At 38.3% G+C, this 21,933-nt stretch overlaps 1 protein-coding gene across 3 annotated transcripts in view; it reads right to left on the bottom strand.

Annotated features, from left to right (window-relative positions):
• The window catches only part of CHN2 (chimerin 2), a 166,462-nt gene that overhangs the window by 65,118 nt on the left and 79,411 nt on the right, over positions 1 to 21,933 (bottom strand). For all 3 annotated transcript variants that reach the window (XM_061351016.1, XM_061351017.1, XM_061351018.1), the window contains 3 exons: positions 6,890 to 6,921; positions 3,725 to 3,838; positions 1,452 to 1,737 (listed from right to left, as the gene is read on the bottom strand). In XM_061351016.1, coding sequence (XP_061207000.1) covers positions 1,452 to 1,737; positions 3,725 to 3,838; positions 6,890 to 6,921 — 432 coding nt within the window. The remainder of the gene's footprint in view (positions 1 to 1,451; positions 1,738 to 3,724; positions 3,839 to 6,889; positions 6,922 to 21,933) is intronic.

The raw sequence follows: 21,933 nt of genomic DNA, 5'->3' as shown, positions 1-21,933 counted from the left end.
TCCCAGAACATCCTCTGGACCATTCTCCTACCTAAACAAAGGTATCTGCCACACTGCACCATGTTTAATTTTTATTGTGCCTCAAATAAAGTAAAAATTCACTTTCTGATGCCTATTACATACAAAATCAACCGGAGTCCAATTACGGGAATCAACTGAACAAGCACAAAGCCTGTCTCAATGGCATTCGCTCCTCTTGGATATTACAGCACCATCCAATTGAATCAAAACCTATTGTCATCAATGGATTCATTCTGAAATAAAACCTGAATGGCCAACTTGTTGCTGTGCCACTCTCCAAAGGACTTCCCTGTGGCAATACGCCTTCCCTAAAAAATGTCATTGTTAATGGAATTAATTTATTAGAGGATGAATAGGTTTCTATGTCAGGTCAGTTACTCAAGCAATTTTTATTACTGAGAAATCCAAACCAGTATGTAATCGGATATGTGAACCCAACAGATAATTATGCTAAAAATGTCCTAGAGTAATGAGGGTACACACAAAAAAGCTGATGTCTTTTCATGCTCAATATCACTATATGACAGCAAATTCACTCCCTGCTTCCCAAATACAAGCTACCTCTAGTTCCCAGTTAGCTAGCCAGCACACTGAACACTAGAACACTGCAGTGGTATGCTTACAGATGTCAGTAAGTCAATTTAGTACAAACACCAGACTCAAAAAAAGTTTTCTTTGACACTTCTTACTGCCTTACCACCTAGGAAATGAAAATATCCACATGTCACTGCTTACAAGACTGTTTCTCTTATGCAAAAGAATTTTCATTTATGCAAATGGCTGCTAACTGCACAAAATTCTCAAGTTATGATCATGTAAGTAAGTCCTAGCCCATACATTGCTATGGGATATGGATGCATGAGAGAAAGAGATCAAGGAAAGCCCACTTCAAATGAGAAGAGCGAGAAGAAAGGGAAGCAAACACATAATATCCCAATTTCAGACCCATGAGAAGAAAGGAAAGAAAACACACAATATTGCAGTTTGAGACCCATCCACCAAAGACTTGGTAAAAAAGAGATGCTTTGCACTGTGAATTGAAAGATAACAAACTTGAGCTGTGGTGAAGGGTCAGTGGGAACCAATTTCATCATCTTACTCTATAATATGCTTCAGGATACATGGACAAAGAAACACAAGTTGTGAAAAATTTTAGATGCAGTTCCTAAATTAGATGGTATACATACCTATATTTACACAATGAAAACATTTGCATTTGGTACTTATTACAAAGCTTTCATCATAAGCTCCAGTCAAACATTAGTTTGGAGCCAAGACTGCATTAACAGGATGCAAACTTTTCAGTGGGATAGTAATACTTAATGCAGTATAGAAAAATAGAAACAGGTCTTTGGACAAAACATTTCTTTCGTCTCAGATTTGATAGAAAGACTGGTATTAATTATCAAAATTTTAAGCTCAGTACTTACCTTTTCAACAGGGGTATTTTCTTCACTCATTACACTTGCTTTTCTTGATTCGTTTTTTGTTCTACTCAGCCTCCGGGACACTTTTTCTCTAAGCAAAGTGGCATATCCAATGTGTTCATAGATGGGGTTTGTTGTCATTTTGGAAATATACTCAGAAGCCTTTGTTTCTATATACAATGTTATCAAGCCATCTGTAACCAGATCGTGGATTGATTCGAATCTTTTCTCTCCAACAAAGTGCTTCCCATCATAGAACAACCTATAGTTCAAGGTCTGATTGCCAAATCTGAAAATACCAAGAAAAAAAAAAAAAAGAAAAAAAAAGAGGGGAAGAGTGAGCATTAATACTGGCAAAACTCTCAGGAGGTTAACTTTGCTGGCAAGTCTATGTCTGCATTACATATTGAATATGCATATGGCTGCAACTGGATCTCTGTGGAGAGACTACCTCAAGTTCAAACCCAGTCCCAAACCTCACTGCATCACATGGACTGGGCTACAGAACTGAGGCTAAGTCCTTGCAACAAGTTATGTGACCCAGATGTATGTGGCTTAAATCTAAATCCTAAAGGGACTGCTGCAGTGACTGGAAAGGTATGTTTGCATCGATAAGATATTATAGCTGGATGTATAACCATGTTAAGGGCTCTTCCATCCAGAAACATTTTTGAAGCGCAGAAAGTGGATACTTAACCACCATGGGCATATTTACAGTCAATGAAGAGACAGACAAGAATCTCTAGCAAGTCATTCAAATCCTAAGGGTCAAATCACTCCCTTGGAAGGAAGTCAGGGAGACTGAGCTCCTAATTCAGGGGCCCGATTAAACACCCAAAGTACTGTGGGATAAGTCTGGCCCTATTCGTGGCAGGTGTAATCTATGTTTTTTTTCTAAAGTGTTTTAAAAAGTAAAGTGCTGTAGTAGCACATTCAGTTTATAACACCAAGGTTGGAATCTCATTCTTGATTAACAGATTCAAAGATACAACATTGAGTTAAATGGTCCTTATAGTGCATCAAATGTGCCTGTCTCTGCATACTTTGTTAAGCATTCAAATAAAACTGTTTAAGCCTCTTATTTTTTTTCCCACAGTTTTCATATGAATTCCCAATTTATAATCAAATTCAGTTTTTGATTCTATAAAAAGGATTTAGAAACCATGCTGTTGTGTCAAAACAACAGGCTCTTTGCCATAATCCCCATCTTTCAGTAGTTCTTTTTATTCTTTATTTTGAAATTTCTTGCTAAGACTCTAAAAAATTGTATTTGTTCTTTTTCAGCTGACAAAAGTTGCTTTTAGTTTACACCACTTTTTATTTGGCATGACTCACCAGCTTTTCCAGCTCTACCATCTGCACATCAATACAAATCCTGAGAATGGTTTCAGCACTGTGTCACAGCTACTTGGAGTAACTCCTTAAAGAATTTTTCCTTCTGGCTTTCCAGCAGAAGGATAAAATACACAGACTTTTATTTTGTGCATATCTTACAGAAGTAATCATGCTACAAAACCTGCAAACTATTGCCAGGGAGATTGTTTTGTCAAAGCCCAATAGAATAGCTTGTCCTCTTGCCACTAACCCACAGCAGCTCTAAGACTGTTGCATGGGCAGGTTTTGAATGGCACATCTAAAGCCAAGAGTGGCTGTATCTTTGAGGAGGGGCACCTGTGTGGGGCAGTGAGGTTGTAGTTTGGGCTCCCACAGAATTCTTCGTTCAGTTGAATAGCAGACTTATTTCTTTGAACAGCAGCTTCCCGTGCTTTACACTGTATTGTATACAGCAAGCTTGAATACCAGATAGGGAAGAAAACTGAAGTGCAGTATGCTGCCTATGACAGCTGCTCAGCCACTGGACTTCATGATTTTCCAGGTCTGTCCAGGAATTTTTTGGTGTACAACACATCACTGAGCTCAGAGGACAACTTGGCTGTCTCATCTGCTGGCGCACTCTCCTGTTCTGTTCTCACTCATCTCTTACTCAGTTTTAAAGGAGAAGCTCCATCTTAACAACCCTCACTCTAGGTAGCAAAGATTTTGAAAATGAATACAGTCTGCTTCTGAAAAGGGACTTCCTAGCCAAGCGCTGATGGAGTGGCTGAATTGCTGCAGTACTGTGATGGTCAAACTGCTGCCAAAAGGGTGTAAAATCCTTCTGATATCATGAAATAAATAAGAGTGGACATAGACCTTGCTCAAAAGGGACTGGTATAATCCCCTCCATCAAACACATTTACATTTGAACTATAAGCCTTCATTAAAACATCATTTACCTGAGAGCAAGAGTATAGCAGCCGGGTTGCCGCTGGCTTTCTCTAAGTATATATGCTCCTTCAACACCAGCAAGTATTTCATCTGCTTGCTCCCGAGAAATGATCCCATGAAACCTAAGGGAAGATATCTCAGTGATTTATAGAACAAACCAACCAGAAACACCTCCTCCTCCACCCCAAGAAACCATTTCAAAACTTCTGCACTGTGGAGCATCATGGTCTAAAAGTGCCAGCACAGCCATCCAGCATTGGCAGCAGCATTGAGACAAAACAAGAATTACTCTATGTATGCAGGTTCAGTCAGCAAAATGCTCAACTGCACCCAAAGATTATGTTCTGTAAATGACACACATTTTCACAGCTATTCTCCTCTAGCAGTCTATGTCCCTCTTCCTTGCTTCCTTTCTACAGGCCACACAACAAAATTGAAAACTAGGCATGAAGACATTGTATTTTTAAATGGAGGTGACTTAAAATCAAAATGAGAGGTGATTCTTACTATCAGTGTGCTTTATTTTTATATTAACATTGCTTCCTCAAATTTATAAGGGAAAATGAGACAAAAAATGGCAACAATTATTCGAAATTCTATTCTGCATATATTAAAGTAAAAGAATCAGAGTAGCCTTAAGAAAAATACTGCTTTCTTCATTTCAGTGAGTTCTGCATTCAGCACTGGAAAAAAGCAATACTTCTCTGATTCTTCTGTCATTGCTATTTAAGAAAGAAAAGAGGCCGTAGGATACACAATTAACCTTACAATAATCAATATTTAGTGGTGATCTTTCCATAAGTACAAATGCAGTCTTTACAGCAGTTTAAGTCTTAACTCCTATGCACATTTTGTTATCTGGTAAGTCTCCAAGGGTCTCCTCAGAGGTTCTGAAAGCTCCTATTTTTGCTGCTGTCTGAAAAAAAATAGAACTAAAACATACTGGCCTTCAGCATTTTCTCTTTTCTGACGAAACATATGAAGTGGCACATTCTAACACTGCCTCTGGCTCGGCAGTGAAAGAGAAGAAAAACACGTTGGATGCAAATGCAATTGTTCCATTCTCTTTACAATGTCTTTTCAAGTAATACATGTTAGAAGTATTAGGTTTAGGTGATCTTGACTTTCTAGTCAAAATGATGTAAATTAACTCATACTTTCTGTCTGTATTGGTGGGGACACCCTCATTTATTGCCACATCCAAATTGAAATGAGCATCCCCTAGATAACATAATTTAAGCATGTCTTTACCAGTAAACTCATGGCAATTTGTAACTTTAGTTAAAAACAATGAGCATAAAGTTATTTGCCATCAGAAGCTCAACATAAAATATAACAGGTTTTAGGTTAGATACTAGGGAAAAAGCTCTCCTGGTGATCAGTTTAAGAAATCACTGGGACAGGATAGATGGGGCAACTGTGAAATTTGTTTAACCATGGTTGGATAACCACTGGGTAATCCAAGATTTCTCAGGGATATGTTTGGTACATTTATATAAGGATATAAAACCAGCTTGTACATGGTACAAGATCCCCTGAACTCAGATGCCTGCCTCTGACAGCAGTCAAGAAGAAATGCTTATGGAAAGAGTACATGGAGCAGTGACATATTTCTTTCACTTCACATCCCTGTCCATCCATCACTGGTTTAGCCAGAAGTTGTGTACGATCAGCTGTGACCTTACCCTTCATGAAACTCACTTGTAAATCCTTTGGTATCTTTATGCTTTTAGCCTTCACATCACTCAGTTGCAATGAACACTGTGCATGTCCTTCTATTGGACACCCACTAAGGAAGATCTGTTCATTTTCCTCCTATGTTAAGAGCTGCATCCCTTTGCTCCACTGTTGCACTTTGCTGTACCATTCATTTCTTCTATAACCTTTCTAAAAAGGAGGGAGGAGGAAGGAATAAAGAGGGACCAGAGCTATATGCACTATTTAAAATGAAGTCACATCACAGATTCATATAGTAATATAATTATGGGTTGTTCCATTTCTTTCCCTTGAAATCCTTGATCCTCTTTCCAAGCACTACTGATCACCAAGTCAGTTGCTTTTAGAGTACTGTCTCTGTGGTTCTGAAATCTTTCTGAACAATAATAACCAATGTGATCTTGCCTAGGCAGGTTCACTAAGGTGACTTCTTGCAGTTCCTGCCAGCCCTGCTGCTCCAGTATGTCAACAGCCAGGCAGGTTCCTGGATAAGACTGTGGTAATGGTTTTACACGTTCTGTTTCAGGAAGTGTGATGGGTTACTCAGCTAGGTACTATCCAACTCTGCGGTACTCTAGTGGCTATATCTGAAATCCTTGCTGTCAAAGATAATACTTAAAAATGAAACTTCAGTAATTATGGGCAAAGCTACTGGCTCTTGACGTTTTTGGTGGTAGAAAAGGATCATTAAACACAGATGAAGTGTCTGTGATGGAAGGAAAAATAGAATATGTAATCCAAGTAATTTAGCTAGCTATAAGGGGTAGGGCCTCAGCAGATTACTCTAGTAAAGGCCAAATGACAGATCTGGGTGGTTCCTGCAGTGGCTGTGCCCTTTAACTTCACCTGCCCGAATTTTTATGCCAATGCAGGATCCATCCCCTTTCAAGCTGTTTTACTGGCAAGAAGACTACTAAGCACAGAGGTCCATTATTTTCCTCACAACAGAAACACACCTCTTCTTTAGATATTTTGGCCCTCATAACTTTAGCAGGGAGGATAGCATTTGCACATGCAGTAGCACATATGCATATTTCCACAACCTTGTAGGGTGGTGAATGTATAGGAAGTCACACAAAATGGTAAGAGAAATGGTGAGAGAAAATTGCCACGCTTCTCTCCTCCCTGGACCACTGCAGGATGAATGGGAGGTTTAAGCAACAACCAAAATAAAAGGAAGAAATATTCCAGACATTGCTTTTTTTACCAAACTGCCCTGAGAAAAGCAAAATAAACACGCAAGCTCACAGAGCAGCACAGTCCGAGGATTGTGAGCAGCAGTACTGGACTCTATCTAACACAGTTAGATTATTAGGCTTTGGTATATTTCACTCCTAGTTGACGTGAAAGGTGATATAAAATATTTTATTAGGCCTTCATTGTGTCTTTTTTTTTTTTGTTCAGAAAACAACTACTTCTGCATACACCCAACATACTTTGAAGAGGAAAATACTTACTCTCTTCCGTAATACTTTGGTCTGTTCTCCACCTAAATTTTGAAACAAAGGAAAAAAAATTAAAAACATACTTAATTTTAAATAAACTACATAAAAATCAATTGTGTTTGGCTACTAATGAGAATTACTGCACCCATCTAAGTGACAAAACTCTGCAGATTCAAAACTCTGACAGGAACATGAGTACATAGTAGAGCAGAAAAATCAAAACACAAGAGCTAGTGTTATTGATGGATTTCTGGGAAGAATAACATGTATCAATGGTGGAAAAATAGAACTACACATTACTGTATAAAACCTGAACAAACAGATAAAGAATAATTTACTACAGTTTTGCTAAACTAGTATTTATAAAGCAAGAGTACTTTTGCTATACTCCCTTTAGCCTCTTAAAAACCTTTTTTTGCCTATATAAGATAACTGTCTGAGGATAAAAAGTTTACCATTCTTGGGAAAAAAACAAGGTTTCTGGATTTAGACCTCATCTTGAATTCCTTCAAGTACCAAGTACTTGCAGGGCAGATCCAAAGTATGCTTAAGGCTGCTGGAAGGACACCCGAACATTTTAAAGAGCTTTGAACCAAGATTCATGAACGTCCCGCTGTTACCGAGGAACTCTGGCTGCTTCTGGCGCTTGGAGACGGATCTCAGACCCCAGTTTTAAGGCAAGTTCTCAAGAAGTGAGGGATTTCCTCAGCCTTCCCCTCTATCAGGCAGGCCTTCCCGGCAGGGGGAGCCCCAGGCCTTTGCGCTGGGGCTGGTACACGTTTCCTCTCCGCCGTCGGGGCTCAGGCTGCTGTTACACATCTGGTCACCACAAACGCGTTTTCCGGTAGTTTTCAGACGTATCCATAGATATAATCAACCCATTTAAGTGTCTTTATAAAAAGATGCTGTCTGTCTGCCCAGCTATGGTGCTTGTCGGTAGTGTCACCCTACCCGCAATGAGTTTTCAGGTGGTCTTCAGGTGTATTCACTAATACATCCACTCTAAAGTGTCTTTGTAAAGAGATGCTCTCTCTCTCTGTCCAGCTATGGTGCTTGTCAGTAGTGGCAACTTTGGCCAGCATTTCATGCGTAAGCATGAGAGAACTAATGCAAGATTTACATAAAGTCTCCTGATTATTAAAAAAAGGCACCTGAGTGAGTGCATACCTGAGTAAAGCTGTACAAACCAATGGAATTACTACTTCATACATATTGGCACAGATGTAGAAAAATTGTAGCTTTAAGACTTTCATCCTTTAGTGTAAAACCAATGAGTTTTCACCATTTTATCTGACCGGAAACAAGCATTCTTCTTCTTGCTTTGATTATACCACAGTATTTAACATATAAAAACTTCAAATTGATGAAGGTTTCTGTATTTCTTCATAGCAAATGCACAGAAGTTACATTTTTGGTTCAATAATCTAACGCCGTACACTAAACCAGAGCAGCCGACTTTCTACCCTGCAGTCACTAGGGCTACAACACAGAGCAAGATGAACGAAGTCTGCACAAGATAATGAGAATCTTCAATGGAAGACCCATGGGAGTTCAATAAAGTCCTGACTGCGCTTCTTTCCCAGCACGGCAACTAACAATAGCAGTGTCACACCCTTGAAAATCCTGCCTAGGAATAATACCTTGATACAAGTATTTTTGAGCTCTGAGGGGCAGGAATAAGAGGAAAAAGCAAACAAAGAAGTGAAGAGAGCAAAAATCAGAGGAACTGCCAAGTGCAAGTGCTGTGTTTCTATATGCATATATGGCAGGTCAGATTCCTGTCCTCCTGATAGACCTTAATGACCCCTCAAGCATATATTTAGCTGTCAACTTAATTAAAAAATGGGTATCAGATGTTGGGCTAAGTAAGACCACCAAAAAGGCCACTCAGTACGTTGAAAATGGTTACAAGGAATAAACAGATAAACTTTCATTCCCACAGAAAGCCAAATAAAACCCTTACACCACAGAAGATAAAGTGTGATTTTCACCTAGCATTCAGAATATGCTTCTACTTAAAAATACAGATTTTTCTCGATCGTATGTGTACAGAGAATAAATCCCAACGCTTTTGATCTACTTCAGAACGAATTAACAGTACTGGCACTCACCCTCAAAATTACCTACAAGCGCAAGTTTCTCCACTATTGTGTATATGTAACTATAAAATCAATCTGGAAATAACTCCTTGTGTAAATGGAGGCACATTTTGTATCCTTCTCACAACATAATTTATACAAACCAAGAAATTTATCTGTGAAATTTTTATCATTACTCTAGCAACTGACTGAATTGCCCTGAACACTGTGATTTTCATTTTTTTCCTCCTGGTCATAAGCTAAAAGATTTGCTCTTCTGAGAATCCACACAAAGCCCATCAAATCCCATATTCTTCATCTTCTTCCATAAAACAGAAACCTTTATTCCAACATCTTTTAGTATCCATGTGTCTAAAATAGTCACAACTTCAGCTCTTGGCTTTATGCAAGAAAGACACTGTAGTATTTCCCAAAATGAAGCTCCAGATCCACCAACCCATCCAACTGCCCCAGAATCTAAAAATCCTCTCTTGTGCTCACTGCAACCTTTAACCTGAAATAATCATTTTGCTCCTAACCAACTTCACCAATAGGAAGAAATACAAGGAAACAAAGTTAAAGCGAGATAAAAGATCAAAATAACATCAGGGTCTCTAGATCAAAACCAGAATGTTGGACTGAACTTGGAAATAAACCAAAAGCCTGCACTATTGATGGAGCACGGGCTTAAAAGTATCAAAGGAGCAGACTCTGTACAAACTTCAAGGGAAATTCTATATATCCCAGAAGGCAAAGGTGACTGCAATTCAGTTGGGATTAGCTTTCTCTCTCCTGCTATAAATAGGCTTGCACACACAAAGTCAGGCAGATCTGCCTAAGAGAATTCTTAGCGGTGGAAAGAACAGAAAATCCACAGGTAGAAAAGTGACTGTTTCCCAGTGGTAGGAGGCCAGAATAACCAGCTTTATTCTGAGGACACATACACTTAGTTATTTTTCACAGATCTTGGCTATGAAGAACGCTTTGATCACTTTCTGTATAGCCTTCACAATTTCCTTGTTCAAACACTGGCCACTGTTCCCAGGTCACCAGCTGGTTTTATCCATCACTCTGGCCCATGTCCCTAGACAATGAGCAATGGAAGAGATCAGAGGCGTGAACCATTTAGGACTCTTCAGCTAATAGACATAAACAAAGTACAAAACTGAGAAAAATTACATAAAGCAAATAATAGTGAAAATATATTTTGTCTTAAAGACCCCCACAGCTTGGTTTTACTACTCCCATGTAGAGGATAAATTAAATGGGTTCTCTCGCTCCACTGAAAGTAAGTGGCAGCTTTCAATTCAAATGTGAGATGGTAATTCCCTGGCTCCGAAAAAGGTCTTATTGCAAATTTCAGATCAAAATGTTGCAGAGCAGGCATTTCTGACCATCGTCCCAGAAACCATGGGGAAAACCCTGAAAATTACTACTGAAATTCATAGTAGTACAAATTGTGAATAGCAATGAATGCCAAAACTGTTGAAAAATAAAGTGAAGTTGATTAGGAAATAAGATGTATGGTGAAGCAGCCTAAATCACTACGAATCCAGTACTCTTCAAAGCCAATGATTCAATGACTTCTAGTCTTTAAGCATGCTCAAAGAGAATGAAACTCAGCACAGCTCTCCTGGCACTCTCCAAAAGCTTTTGGAAACCTGTGTTTGAGAGACTCTACATACTCCAGCCTTGACTCTCAGCCTGCCAAACCTGATTGCCTCTTTGCACCCCCAAAAAGTCCCCTCACTTGTACACTTAGTCTAGTTCTACGTGTTTTTTTACAATGCTATAGCATATTCTTCAAGGTGTGGAGTTAGTTGAACTGGGGTTTGAAGTGAACACTGAGAAGGAAATAAATCTTCTTCAAAACATACACTAGTTATCTAAGCTAATTCAATATATACGTTTACATAATTTTGAAGTTTACTGAATTTTAATGCCATGGGATTTGTGGCTCCTCTTTTGGCCAGAATGGCTTAGCCCTGGCATGACATACTCCTGTTAATGTACAGATTATTATATTAAATCATACACCACCCTGAAAGATAACTCATCACAAAACTACTGGGAATCATGCAGGCAGGAGGTGAGCATCCCCTAATGTGATAGATTTTCATCACAAGCACTGACATCCAAGCCACACTGTAATGAAGATTTGAGGATACCCTGAAGAATTCTTTCTGCCTAAGTTCTGCCACAGAAATAAGATAACCCTAATTTCAGAAAATTTCTCTTCAGCTTCATTGAACTGGACATATTTCCTTATGCAGTGGCCAAAGCTGAAATCTAGAAATGTTGGAATGAAAATTTAGAAATCCCTCTAGGACAGCAATCTGTCTGTAATTCAGAAGGGCCAGCCTAGCATAACATCGTATAGCTACCTATTTCAACCACTGCCTTCACACATCCATGAACGGTATATTAAAGGGGAAGGGAAACAATAAGGTGGGTAGCTGCACCTGGCTCTCTGTTCTCTGCAGTACACAGAAATTGCAGAGAAACAAGATCCAAGAGTTAATAATGTGAGTGTGTTCACTTAGGGCAGGCAGTGAGGCATTTTCCCAAAGGAAGTTTCATCTGATGTATTTTCTGTTTTGAACAATCCTAATTATTTTTCAGTAATTCTAGTTGACTAGAAATAAATTTGTTTTTTAGCTCAGTTTGACATAAAGAGAAATAGAAGAGCTGGAAGAGAAGCTTTCAAGACAAGCCCGGTAAAAACAGACTATATGGAAGTTTATTGTCTGAAACATTCAGCTTTTGGCAGAATTGTCATAATCCAACTGTAAACTTTAGCGTTTACAATCAACAACCAAAAAGGATTAAGGAAGATTGTAAGCCTCCATTAAATGTAACAAAGTAAAAAACTGTGTTGCATTTCATTACTTCTGTATTTTTTTTGCCTCCAAATTTTTCTTAAGGAAATAAATACTTAGATCAATTAGTATGTCTAACTTGCCCTCCACACAGGACACATTTCACATCACATTCTTTAGCAATTTAAATTGGGAGAACATTCTCTCTGAAAGAAAATATTTATCTACCTATTTTACTGCCTTTGACTTTCTTACCATTACCTATGAGGCTTTCTGTCACCAATGTTTTCAAAGAGAAGCAACTCTTGGTTTTGTGGAAAGTATATCATAATGCTTGCTGCTAATTTTGTTAGTAGCAGTAGCAGCAATGTAACATCTGTACTCCCCAGGCAAGGACAGGCCAATTATAGACACCCCCTGTGTACACACAGAATGAAAAGATGGTCTTCTCCCCTATGATTTTCAGTCAATGGCATTCAGCATGACTGATGGGACAGGCTTCATTTGGCAAGCCCATCCAGAACATGTAACTTTACTTCACAAGTATGTTTATGTACCTTGGCTACATGATGCGGGAGGAGCAAAGACATTCCTCAGAAAGAAACTGGCAATGCACAAGGCCCCAGAACACATTCCACCTGTGCTGCCTGTGTTTCAAAGGCTCTCCAGATAGAAAGGTGACATGAATACTTTTGGAAGTCTGTACCTCCTTTTGTCATGCAGTCACAGAGCCACAGGGATGCCAGCATTACAGCCACTCAATGGATGCACTTTCCACCATGGCACTATGGTGCCTTCAAGAAAGTAGCTAGAAGCAAGATGTCAAAATCATTCAGAATACCAGAGGGGCAATGACTAGACAGGTTCCTACAGAAAAGGATCCTGGCATTCTTACAGATCATAAAATGAATATAAGTCATTGACACTGTCATGCAAAAACTGCCAAAACCAGAATGTCATACCAGGGTATAAAAACAAGACTGCAGTCAACAAGACACTTAGAGCAATCTTCTCCTTGCAGTGTCCACTCAGAAAGCCCTTCTCTGGAACACTGAGTGTGGATTTGGGTACCACATCTCAAGAAAGACTGGAGCAAATGGCAGGGATTTAGAAATTGTGAAAGACATGAAAATAGGTTGGCCTAAAAAAAATAGAAGCAAGAGAGAGGCTGTAGCAGACAGGTAGGAAAAAAAAGCACTTTCAAGAGGCTCACTAGACACAGCAACAAGTAATAGGCTTAAACTGCAAAAAAGAGAAGATAGGGTTTAGACCTTAAGAAAGTGTTAAAAACAATTAACAGTAAGTAAATAAGCAGAGATGGTCATGAAATCTTCAGTCTTGGAAGGCTTCAAGAAGAGGCTAGGCAAGTACCTCCTGACACAGTGATGATGACCTCTTGAGTTTCTTCTGGCCCCGAGAGACCATGATCCAGCCTATTCTGTCCCTGGACTCCTCTCATGAAATAAGGATTAACAGGAAGCAGACTGAATAGGTTGTATAAATTACATACAAAACCACAATAATTCCATGTCTCTAACCACTTGTCTAAGGCACTCAGGAGAGAAGGCAGCAGGGGGAAGGCAGTGGATTGACTGAACTGTTCTAGAGGAGAAAACTGAACCTTCAAGTGATAAACTGGTCACTGCTTCTCTAAATAACAAAACTCAATTTAAATCTGTTGGCATAGCAACGTACCAAATTGTGTTTGATATCTTCTAACAAAATAGTCTGCAGTAAAATCTAGAGCACTGGGTAGATCGTAGGAGTGGAGTTCACTACAGGGAAGAAAGAATACAAAAGGAAAGACAAAAGTGAAGAACACAAAGAATGCTTTTATTAACTGCTGCTCAAAGCTGCACAGCTTCTCTGCTCTGATAGCATGCTGTAACCCACAGAGAAGGTAAAATGCATAACGACCTGTTCACAGGCTAACACATTGCAAAGAAACATACAAAGCTTAGCAGCTCTGGCTGTTACTGTGGCACTTCCTGCAGGCTGGTTGAAACTCAGTAAAAGTTTTTTCTATCATTTCATTTTTAAAAACAAAGAATTTAAAAGGAATTGGGTCTGCTCACTTGCTTGTACCAAACTCTCAATATTGCTGCTTTAAGACACCCTTTATGAGGGTATTTCTAACTCAGGTTTACTTCCTATCTAGGACCCTGACCAAACTGTCCAGCAGCCAATAATCAATATGTCAGACAAAACACTATAAACTTCAGAAGGCAACAGAAAACTCCCCCACATGGACATCTGCTATTGCTACTAAACCGGAATATATTTTTGTATATATTCAGCTCTAGCAGAAGAGATCAAGACTGAGCAAGGTATCTTCTCACCTAGTAAAGAAAACAATGTGCTCCTGAACATGAGCTAAAATAATCAAGAAGGCTGCTGCTAAATAGTCAGGGTGAGGGTCAGGTTCAAACAACTTCAACTGCAAAAGCAGGAGTCATCTATTTTATTATGCATCTTGCATTCACATAGTAAGGGCATCATTAAATGTAAGAGGGAATATCAATGTTGCCTTGAATGTAAGATGAAAAATTTGAATATAGCATTTAAACTCTTCTTTTTTTCAAGGATGATGTGTTGAGTCATTTAAATGGGAGGAAAAATATCCCCAGGAGCAGCAGATAAATGCAGTAAGCCACATCAATGCTCTAAATGCTCTTCACAATTCTGCAACCAGTGAGAAGCACTAAAACATCCCTATGACACATGCCACAACAGCCCACAATGCATCTGCACAAAATTATTGGTGTTGTGTCACCCACCTTAAAGCACCCTTGAAAGTCACGCTTCCTAACCAGCTCACTGCTGCTATTTGATACAAACATGTAGCCCTTTAGCAAGGTTCCCTAGTGAATCTGCTTGTGAAATGCCAAACAAATGTTTATAACCGTTCTGCTGGGAGAATGGTTATAGAATCAAATATGAGCTGAAGGCATGGAAGGAAAATCAGGAAACAACCCATCAGAACTGAGAGTGGATGCAGTGTGTGGAAAATGAGGAGAGGACCTTGGATAAACCTCAGTGTAGCATTATGGGTGAGATGCACTACCACTTTACACTAGGAGAACATTACTGCGTAGGGAGAGGGAAAGGGTGAAAGCAAAAATACAAGGAAGAATAACAATATTAATTCAGTTTATCTCCTGTTGCTGATTTTATGAATACTTCTGCTCTGTGCTTGGGAACCACGGATGTTTCTGTTAAGTCAGGATATCTGCAAAGTCTGAATGGAGTAAGAGACCTTTGGTAGTGCTAGCTATCTTCCAGAATCTGGAGAGATCCTATTAACTCCTCTGCAAAATACTAAGTAGGAAAATATTTATTTCCCAAATGCTGAACAATATGGTAACTTACAGATGCTTTCATTTCAACAAAGCTGACTGTTCTGATAACTATAAGACATACTGCTCACAAAAACATCTCTATCACACACACACATGCTGATTTGTTCAGGGTATTTAAAATGTGTCAGTGTAAAAAGACATGCAATTGGATGGTTTGATCATTCTGTGTGTGTGTAGCTAATATAAATACATATACAAGAAGTGTAGGAAGCAAGATAGATATGTAAAGTTTCTATATTTATCCATATTAGAAAATACAAAATCATCAACTGCTCAATATTCTGTTTCTGGTCTTAAAAAAAGACATCAGACACCTCACAAAGTATCAGTCATGGAGCAGAGACAGTAAGATCCCCTTCTACATATTATTGAACCAGACACAAGGAATACCGTCCTAAGTTGGAACAGATATGTAAATCTATAAAAGCACACAGCATTTTCACCTACACACAGGCGTATTCATAAACTTTATCTAGGTTGAGGTATGAAACAGGCTTTCATTTATTTTGGCTTGAAAGCTACTTACATTCAACATGATGTCAAAATAAAAAGAACTAGATGAAAAGAGTGATATGTAACAAGGATAAAAGGAAGGAAAAAATTAGGAGAATAGCAAACACAGACACACACACACACACACACACATATCCCCCACTTTGAAGGGGAAATGGAGAGGAAGGGTGAGGCTTCCCAAAGAAGCTTTCAAACAAAGCCAGAGGGATAATTAGGAAGTTCATCAGTCAATAAAGACAGCTACATACAGTTTCTGCTCATTAGTCAGAAGTTGCCATCTTGTCTTCTAAAAAGATGGCTTTAACTTTTCCATGTCACAGTGATCTATAAGCGCACCAACTGGTTCATACCAGATTCCTCTGACAAACATGAACACCAGTCTAATTTGCAAATTATAACCTAGGACATTAGATATCAAACTTGATGAAATTCAAGTGGAACAGAAAAACGTCTTCCAGTTTTGTTTAGCTGCATATACTTAAATGAAATATTTACTATCATGTCTGCAGAATAATTAGGAAGCTTTCTCTTCCCTTCAGTAGTCAATGGACCATTAAAATGAGAATAATGTGGCTTTCTCTTAGCGTTCCACCACCTTACTACTGCAGCAGGGTGACACTTCATGGACTCTAGGAGAGATATTTCCTGTCAGTACTTAGTGTGCCCGGAAAAAAAACAACATTGACAACTTTCTCTGATGTGATAGATACAAAGGAATTTTGGGCAAGCAATATTCCAGATTCTCTTCTTCCTTTCACCTACTGCTGCAAATCTCAGGCACTCTGTGGGACAACATCCATTATGGAGATAAAGATTAAAATGACATTGGGTGTAACCCCACATTTTTAAACCTAACAGGAAAACCTGCCTATGGCCAGTTTATAGGAATGCCGGATACAGTACATTTTGACATTCCACAGGTCCTCTGCAACAATGTAACTGAAGACACTTCCTGCTCTTCCACTGTTTTCAGCCCTCTTCAGAGCAACCAGGCTTTCTAATTTCACTGTGAGTTTCAGCTGAAGAACTTTCCTCCTTTTATCAATGTCTATTCAAAATTGCTCTTCAGCTTCATTTGTAACCCACAGACTACTGCTGTGTGCTCCTTGTTTCTTTTTGTTTCTATCATAAAGTCAGGATTATAAAAACACAATTAAAGCAGCAATATTATAAGAATTTGAAAATATAGGCTCCATTAAGTCTTACATGTACAAACATTTTCATTAATGAAAATAGGTTTCGGAACAATTCTACTTATTTTCACTTAATTGCTGGCTAATGGGATCTCTTGGTGCATCACTCTATGTGTTCCAAGGTTTCTTTCTGCAGAAAAGATAATATAACATTCTGAATTATCTTAGAGAAGCTCTCAGGACTGACAGAGACACCTTCTCGTGGTAGTGTCTGACTTTCTGCAGTAGAGTGGTTTGAACAAGTGCAATGAAAATTCCCATTTACTCCCATTACTCACCAACAATTTTATGGCCAATTTCAATGCCCTATTACAGCTCTCTAGGACTACCACAGTATAGATAACTTTCTTAGAAAGATGAGGGCAGAGGAAAAGATAAAATATTTGGCTTGTAAAGGTCACTAAGTGAGCAGAATAAGGGAATTCATGGAAGACTTACTGAAATGATTAAATAGTTATTATCCAGTCAGGTGTACTCTCAGCAAACATTTTACTAAGGCTTCATTTTACCAACCTTGATCAAGCTTAGCTAATCACAAGCTTTCTCATATGTACAAATACTGAAAGAAGAGCTGACAAAAGTAAGCAGCATTTTGAAAGGACTTTTCAATATTGCTGTTGTTTACATGATACTCTGCTAATTGCTTTGTTCTTAGCTTGAATCCTATGCTTCAGAAGAAACTTTGAGAATAACTGGCTAAAGAATAATTTGCAGCGCTTCAGTTTTGGATGCCTGCAATGATTCTGTATATTCTCTGTTAGTAATGTGCAAGATAGCAATATCATTATAAACCTGCTAGTGACCATTTCAACAGTTACGCTCTATGAAATGCCACTATCTATACACTTGTTTCTGTAAATCTGGGGAATGGATACCCAGAGGATCAAAACATTTCCCGACCCTCCAGATGGTTAAAGACTCTCAGCAGTACAGTATGAATATGCCATCTTTATTTTAGTCTCCTACAATCACTTAAGCAAAAATGGATATATATGGTGGGTTTGGTTGTTTTTTTGTTTTGTTTTGTTTTGGTTTTTTTTCTAAATGAAGTCTCCCTTTTGTTATCATTTGCTTTTAATCAAGAAACTGTAATTTTTATGCTTTAAAGGCAAAGACAATAATTTCTACCACTTCTGACAAAACCTATTTGGAATTCAGAATGACTAGGAAGGCAATTAACTGACATTTTTCTACATAATAATATAAGTTAGGGCTCTAAGGCTTTGTCTACACTAGGGAAATTTAGTCGAGCTTCTCACCGTTGCTGACACTGGCTTGGCCAAGGCACTGATAGGAATATTCAAGGTCTAATGCAGACAAACTCACCAGCCTCAAAAATTGCTGTCAGCAATTAAGGCTTGGAACAGAACAGGAAGAGCATTCATAGGCATGAATATCCCTACACAAGTAATTTAAAAACTCATGGGTAAGACTCACTCCCTCTTTGAAGGAAATATTTAACAAGCCAACTGCTTAACCAAAAATATGCCAGATAATGTCACTATCTTTCCTTAATTCTTTCACTTCATTAAAGCCTCCATTTCTTTAAAAAATATTTTAACTTTGATTAGTCTACTCCTGAAATGTTTCTTACAATCAAGAATCCTTTAAAATATTATTTTTGAATAAAACCAGGAAGTTGAATGCTCGAATTATTTTCTGAGAATGTATTTTTTTAATCAGCATTACTGTAAATGTACCCTAAAAGATGCTCTATAATATGAATTTCTCACAACACAAATCTGATTTTTTGGTGCCTGTCATCACAGTTGCACAATATTTAAAAGCTACTCCTCCATCTGAGTGGTGCTTTTAAACTAAATTTTCTCTATTTAAAAAATAAATCATTAAAACATTGCTGGAAGGAATATGGTTACAAATGAGGATATTGGCAGAAATCCAATGTTATTGGGAAGGTAGGATATTCACACTAGTCCCGCTGCCAGTGGTGATTAATTAAAAGCCGTTAGATACCTGAAGCACTAACAGTTCATTCAATATGATTCCCATTGCAGGAATGACCTGCTTTTGCTGACAAGATATTTATGTGGGGAAAGGAAAAACAAAAAGGAAAATGAAAATCATAATAGCAAAGCTCAAAGAGACAAAGATAGAAATGCTCATGTTTTATTTACAGTCCCAGCTTTTAGTCTTGTGGTTTGCATATCAGGAGAGGTGATTCCTGTCTCCAAAGTATAGCTAATCAAGAAATCCACACAAATCAGATGGTGGAACTGCAGAGATCTGAGGCTAAAACCCCTGTGACTATGGAGTAACAGAGAGGTAATGGAAAAGCAAATGAATGCAGAGAATCTGGAAGACAGCAATGGAAAAGATTGAGGAATGATGAAAATGCCAAGTGGTGAGAGAAAAAACCCAATCCTCCAACCCTTCACAAGTTTATCTGTTGGTGTTACAGATTTTGTTCACAGCAGATGCTTCAATTTTCTTGCAAACAGTGCAGAATTTGGCAGTCATGAATGAAAGACATCTTGCCATAGCATGAAGGATTTTAAATTATTTGCAATCTTTACATTTGTCTGAAGCAGTTTGAATCCTAAATTATACAAGAGAACACCCTCCATAAAGTCCAGTTCCTATGATATGCACATGGAGAGATAAATCTTTCCCCTGTCAGTCACGCATCCTGCTGACACCTGCTCTCCAGATGTTGGATGAGCATCATGTTGCATACTAAATAACTATCATATTGCCAATTAATACATTTTCACATATATAACACAAAATTAGATTTTGAGATCTATCTTTCTACATAACTGGCAGAAATTTAGGATTAGTAAGGCACCATCTTTAGTGAGGCAAGCCTATACAATCACCAGATTACACTGAAGTCAAATGAATCAAGAAAAACAAAACATCCAAAACACCTTACAGTCTGTGTGCTAAGGAAAAGTTAATAGATGCCATAGGAACATGGTCCTGAATTTTGTCTCTAACAATCTGTGATGCTCTATAAAACCAGTCTGCATTTCTACTTTATATAAAATTGATAATATGAACCACAAGGAACAATGTAGGTATCAGGACATCTCACCCACCCCACCTCCCCAGCTGTATGTAAAAATAAAATACATCATCAGTGCTGTAATGTTTTTTTGCTCTTGGGTCAGCTAATCTGAGTTTCTAGCAATCAGGTTGTGAACACATATAGTTAAGCTGCACAAAGATTCAAAATCCAAGTAATGAACCCAAACAAAGACTGCATCTGTGGGAGTTCATACTGCTTTATATACGTACCCCTGAATAAAGTCTCTTATTTTCAGCTGTTTAATTAAACTAAAAAATAAAATAAAATAAAAACAAATCAAAATAGGACTCTTCAGTCAGTGAGGTGAGCCACTAAAAAAGGCTTATTAGTCAGAATCAAACCCAGGTTATGTGAATTAGACATTTTTAACTTACTTTGTTATGTACTGCTTTGCCAATCACATATTAATTTAGTTAATATAATGTGGTCTTATCTTCTTTCTGCAGATCTTTGGAAAATACCTGAATAGGCCTTCAAACATCAGGCAAAGGGAGCAAAGGGTAAGTTCAGTTGTACCTAACATGTTCCTAAATCTAAGGAAGTAAGTTTAGAACAGCACACTGGTAAAGAGTTCACAGCTTCACATTTACTCCACTTACTTGTGTAGATAAACATGTTTCTAGCACAGGAATATGACTGCTACTCCACCTTAAAAGCACATTTCACCTTGATTCAAATTTTCACTGATGGAGGCAAGATAAAAATGCTTTGAGTTAGCAAAATAAATTTGGATCAGACTTATTCAGACTAAGTCACTTGTATCCCAACAAAGATGAGTTCAAATTGTAGACAAGGGTTCCTAAGCATTTAATGCTTATTAATCAGATTTTCTCAAGACAAATTGTTCCTCAACATAGTGCCAGTGTGAAATATATAAATAAAATATTAGGTAAATTGTTATCTCACACAAACTGAGAAACTCACGTAATGCCGAACCAGAAATAAATTATTTACCTGAACTATTTTGAGCTATATCACTACTAGTTTAATACCTGTCATGTGATATTCATTTGGTAAAAACCTTAATGTCCTCTTCTTTAGAGAGTACCAGCCTCAGATACCTACCTGACATTAGTTTTGCGTAAGAATTTCAGAGAGGAAGGTCTTGCTAAAACCCCTTCAGCACATGTGCACTGAAGTCCCACAGGACTACAGCAAGCTCCTTCTCCCTGAGCCTTCTCTTTGACAGGGAGAAAGGATGACATGAGGATTTACCCACACTGGTGTTTTGCTTGTCCTTCTCAGCATCCTGCATTATATGTCTTGGGACCATCCTGAACTGACAGCTTGAAGACTTGGGCCCTCCCTGCCCTAAAACAACTGGTAGACAGCGCTTGGAAAAATGCAATGGCCTCTTTGTTAAGGCACTTGGTGGACTAAGGAAAATCAGATTAAATTCCTGGCTTCCAATGGATCCTTTTCACCACCCTGAGCAACCACCTATGCCTTGGTACAAAACCTTCTGCCCCACACAAACCTGTTTTGAGACTGTATGTGTTAATATTTGATAGATGCTATGCTAAGGCATCACTTCTATAAGTACACAGTGCAGGAAGCAGGTCAGAGCTCATGATGATGTTTGAGAGAAGAGCTATATATCACGCTGATGAACCGTAGTTTCTATCTTCTTTCACATCATCTTTTATACCTTGTGCAATCTGTTCATGCGTTTAGTATTTCTATTACTAGTATTACATGTCTATTTGCACAAAATTTGTCCCTGACATTAGAAAAGATAAAGCTATCACAGTTCTATTGATTGAGCAGACATCTACATACATTTTCCATTACTATTATGCCATGCAGGCTGAGGAATTGACAGATTTAACTTAGTAGAAATGGAGAAATACAGAAAAAGAAAACAGGAAAAGAAAATGATTCAGCCAAATCTGCAGCCCTGCAAATTTCTAGATATCCTATAATCTTTAAAGTTTGTATGACAGAACCGAGCCCTAAGGCTATCACTTCAGTATTTTCACTTGAACACAGTCCTTAGCAGAATGCAGTCAACAAACTGGAGCTATGTGTATCATGTTCAAAAAGGG

This window comes from Neopsephotus bourkii, unplaced genomic scaffold (assembly GCF_033783945.1).
Source record: "Neopsephotus bourkii isolate Nb327-2 ecotype Australia unplaced genomic scaffold, CSIRO-AGI_Nbou_v1 NB_549, whole genome shotgun sequence".
Lineage (NCBI taxonomy): Eukaryota > Metazoa > Chordata > Aves > Psittaciformes > Psittacidae > Neopsephotus > Neopsephotus bourkii.
The sequence above is the reverse complement of the archived record's forward strand: the minus strand, read 5'-3'. Positions and strand labels throughout refer to the sequence as shown.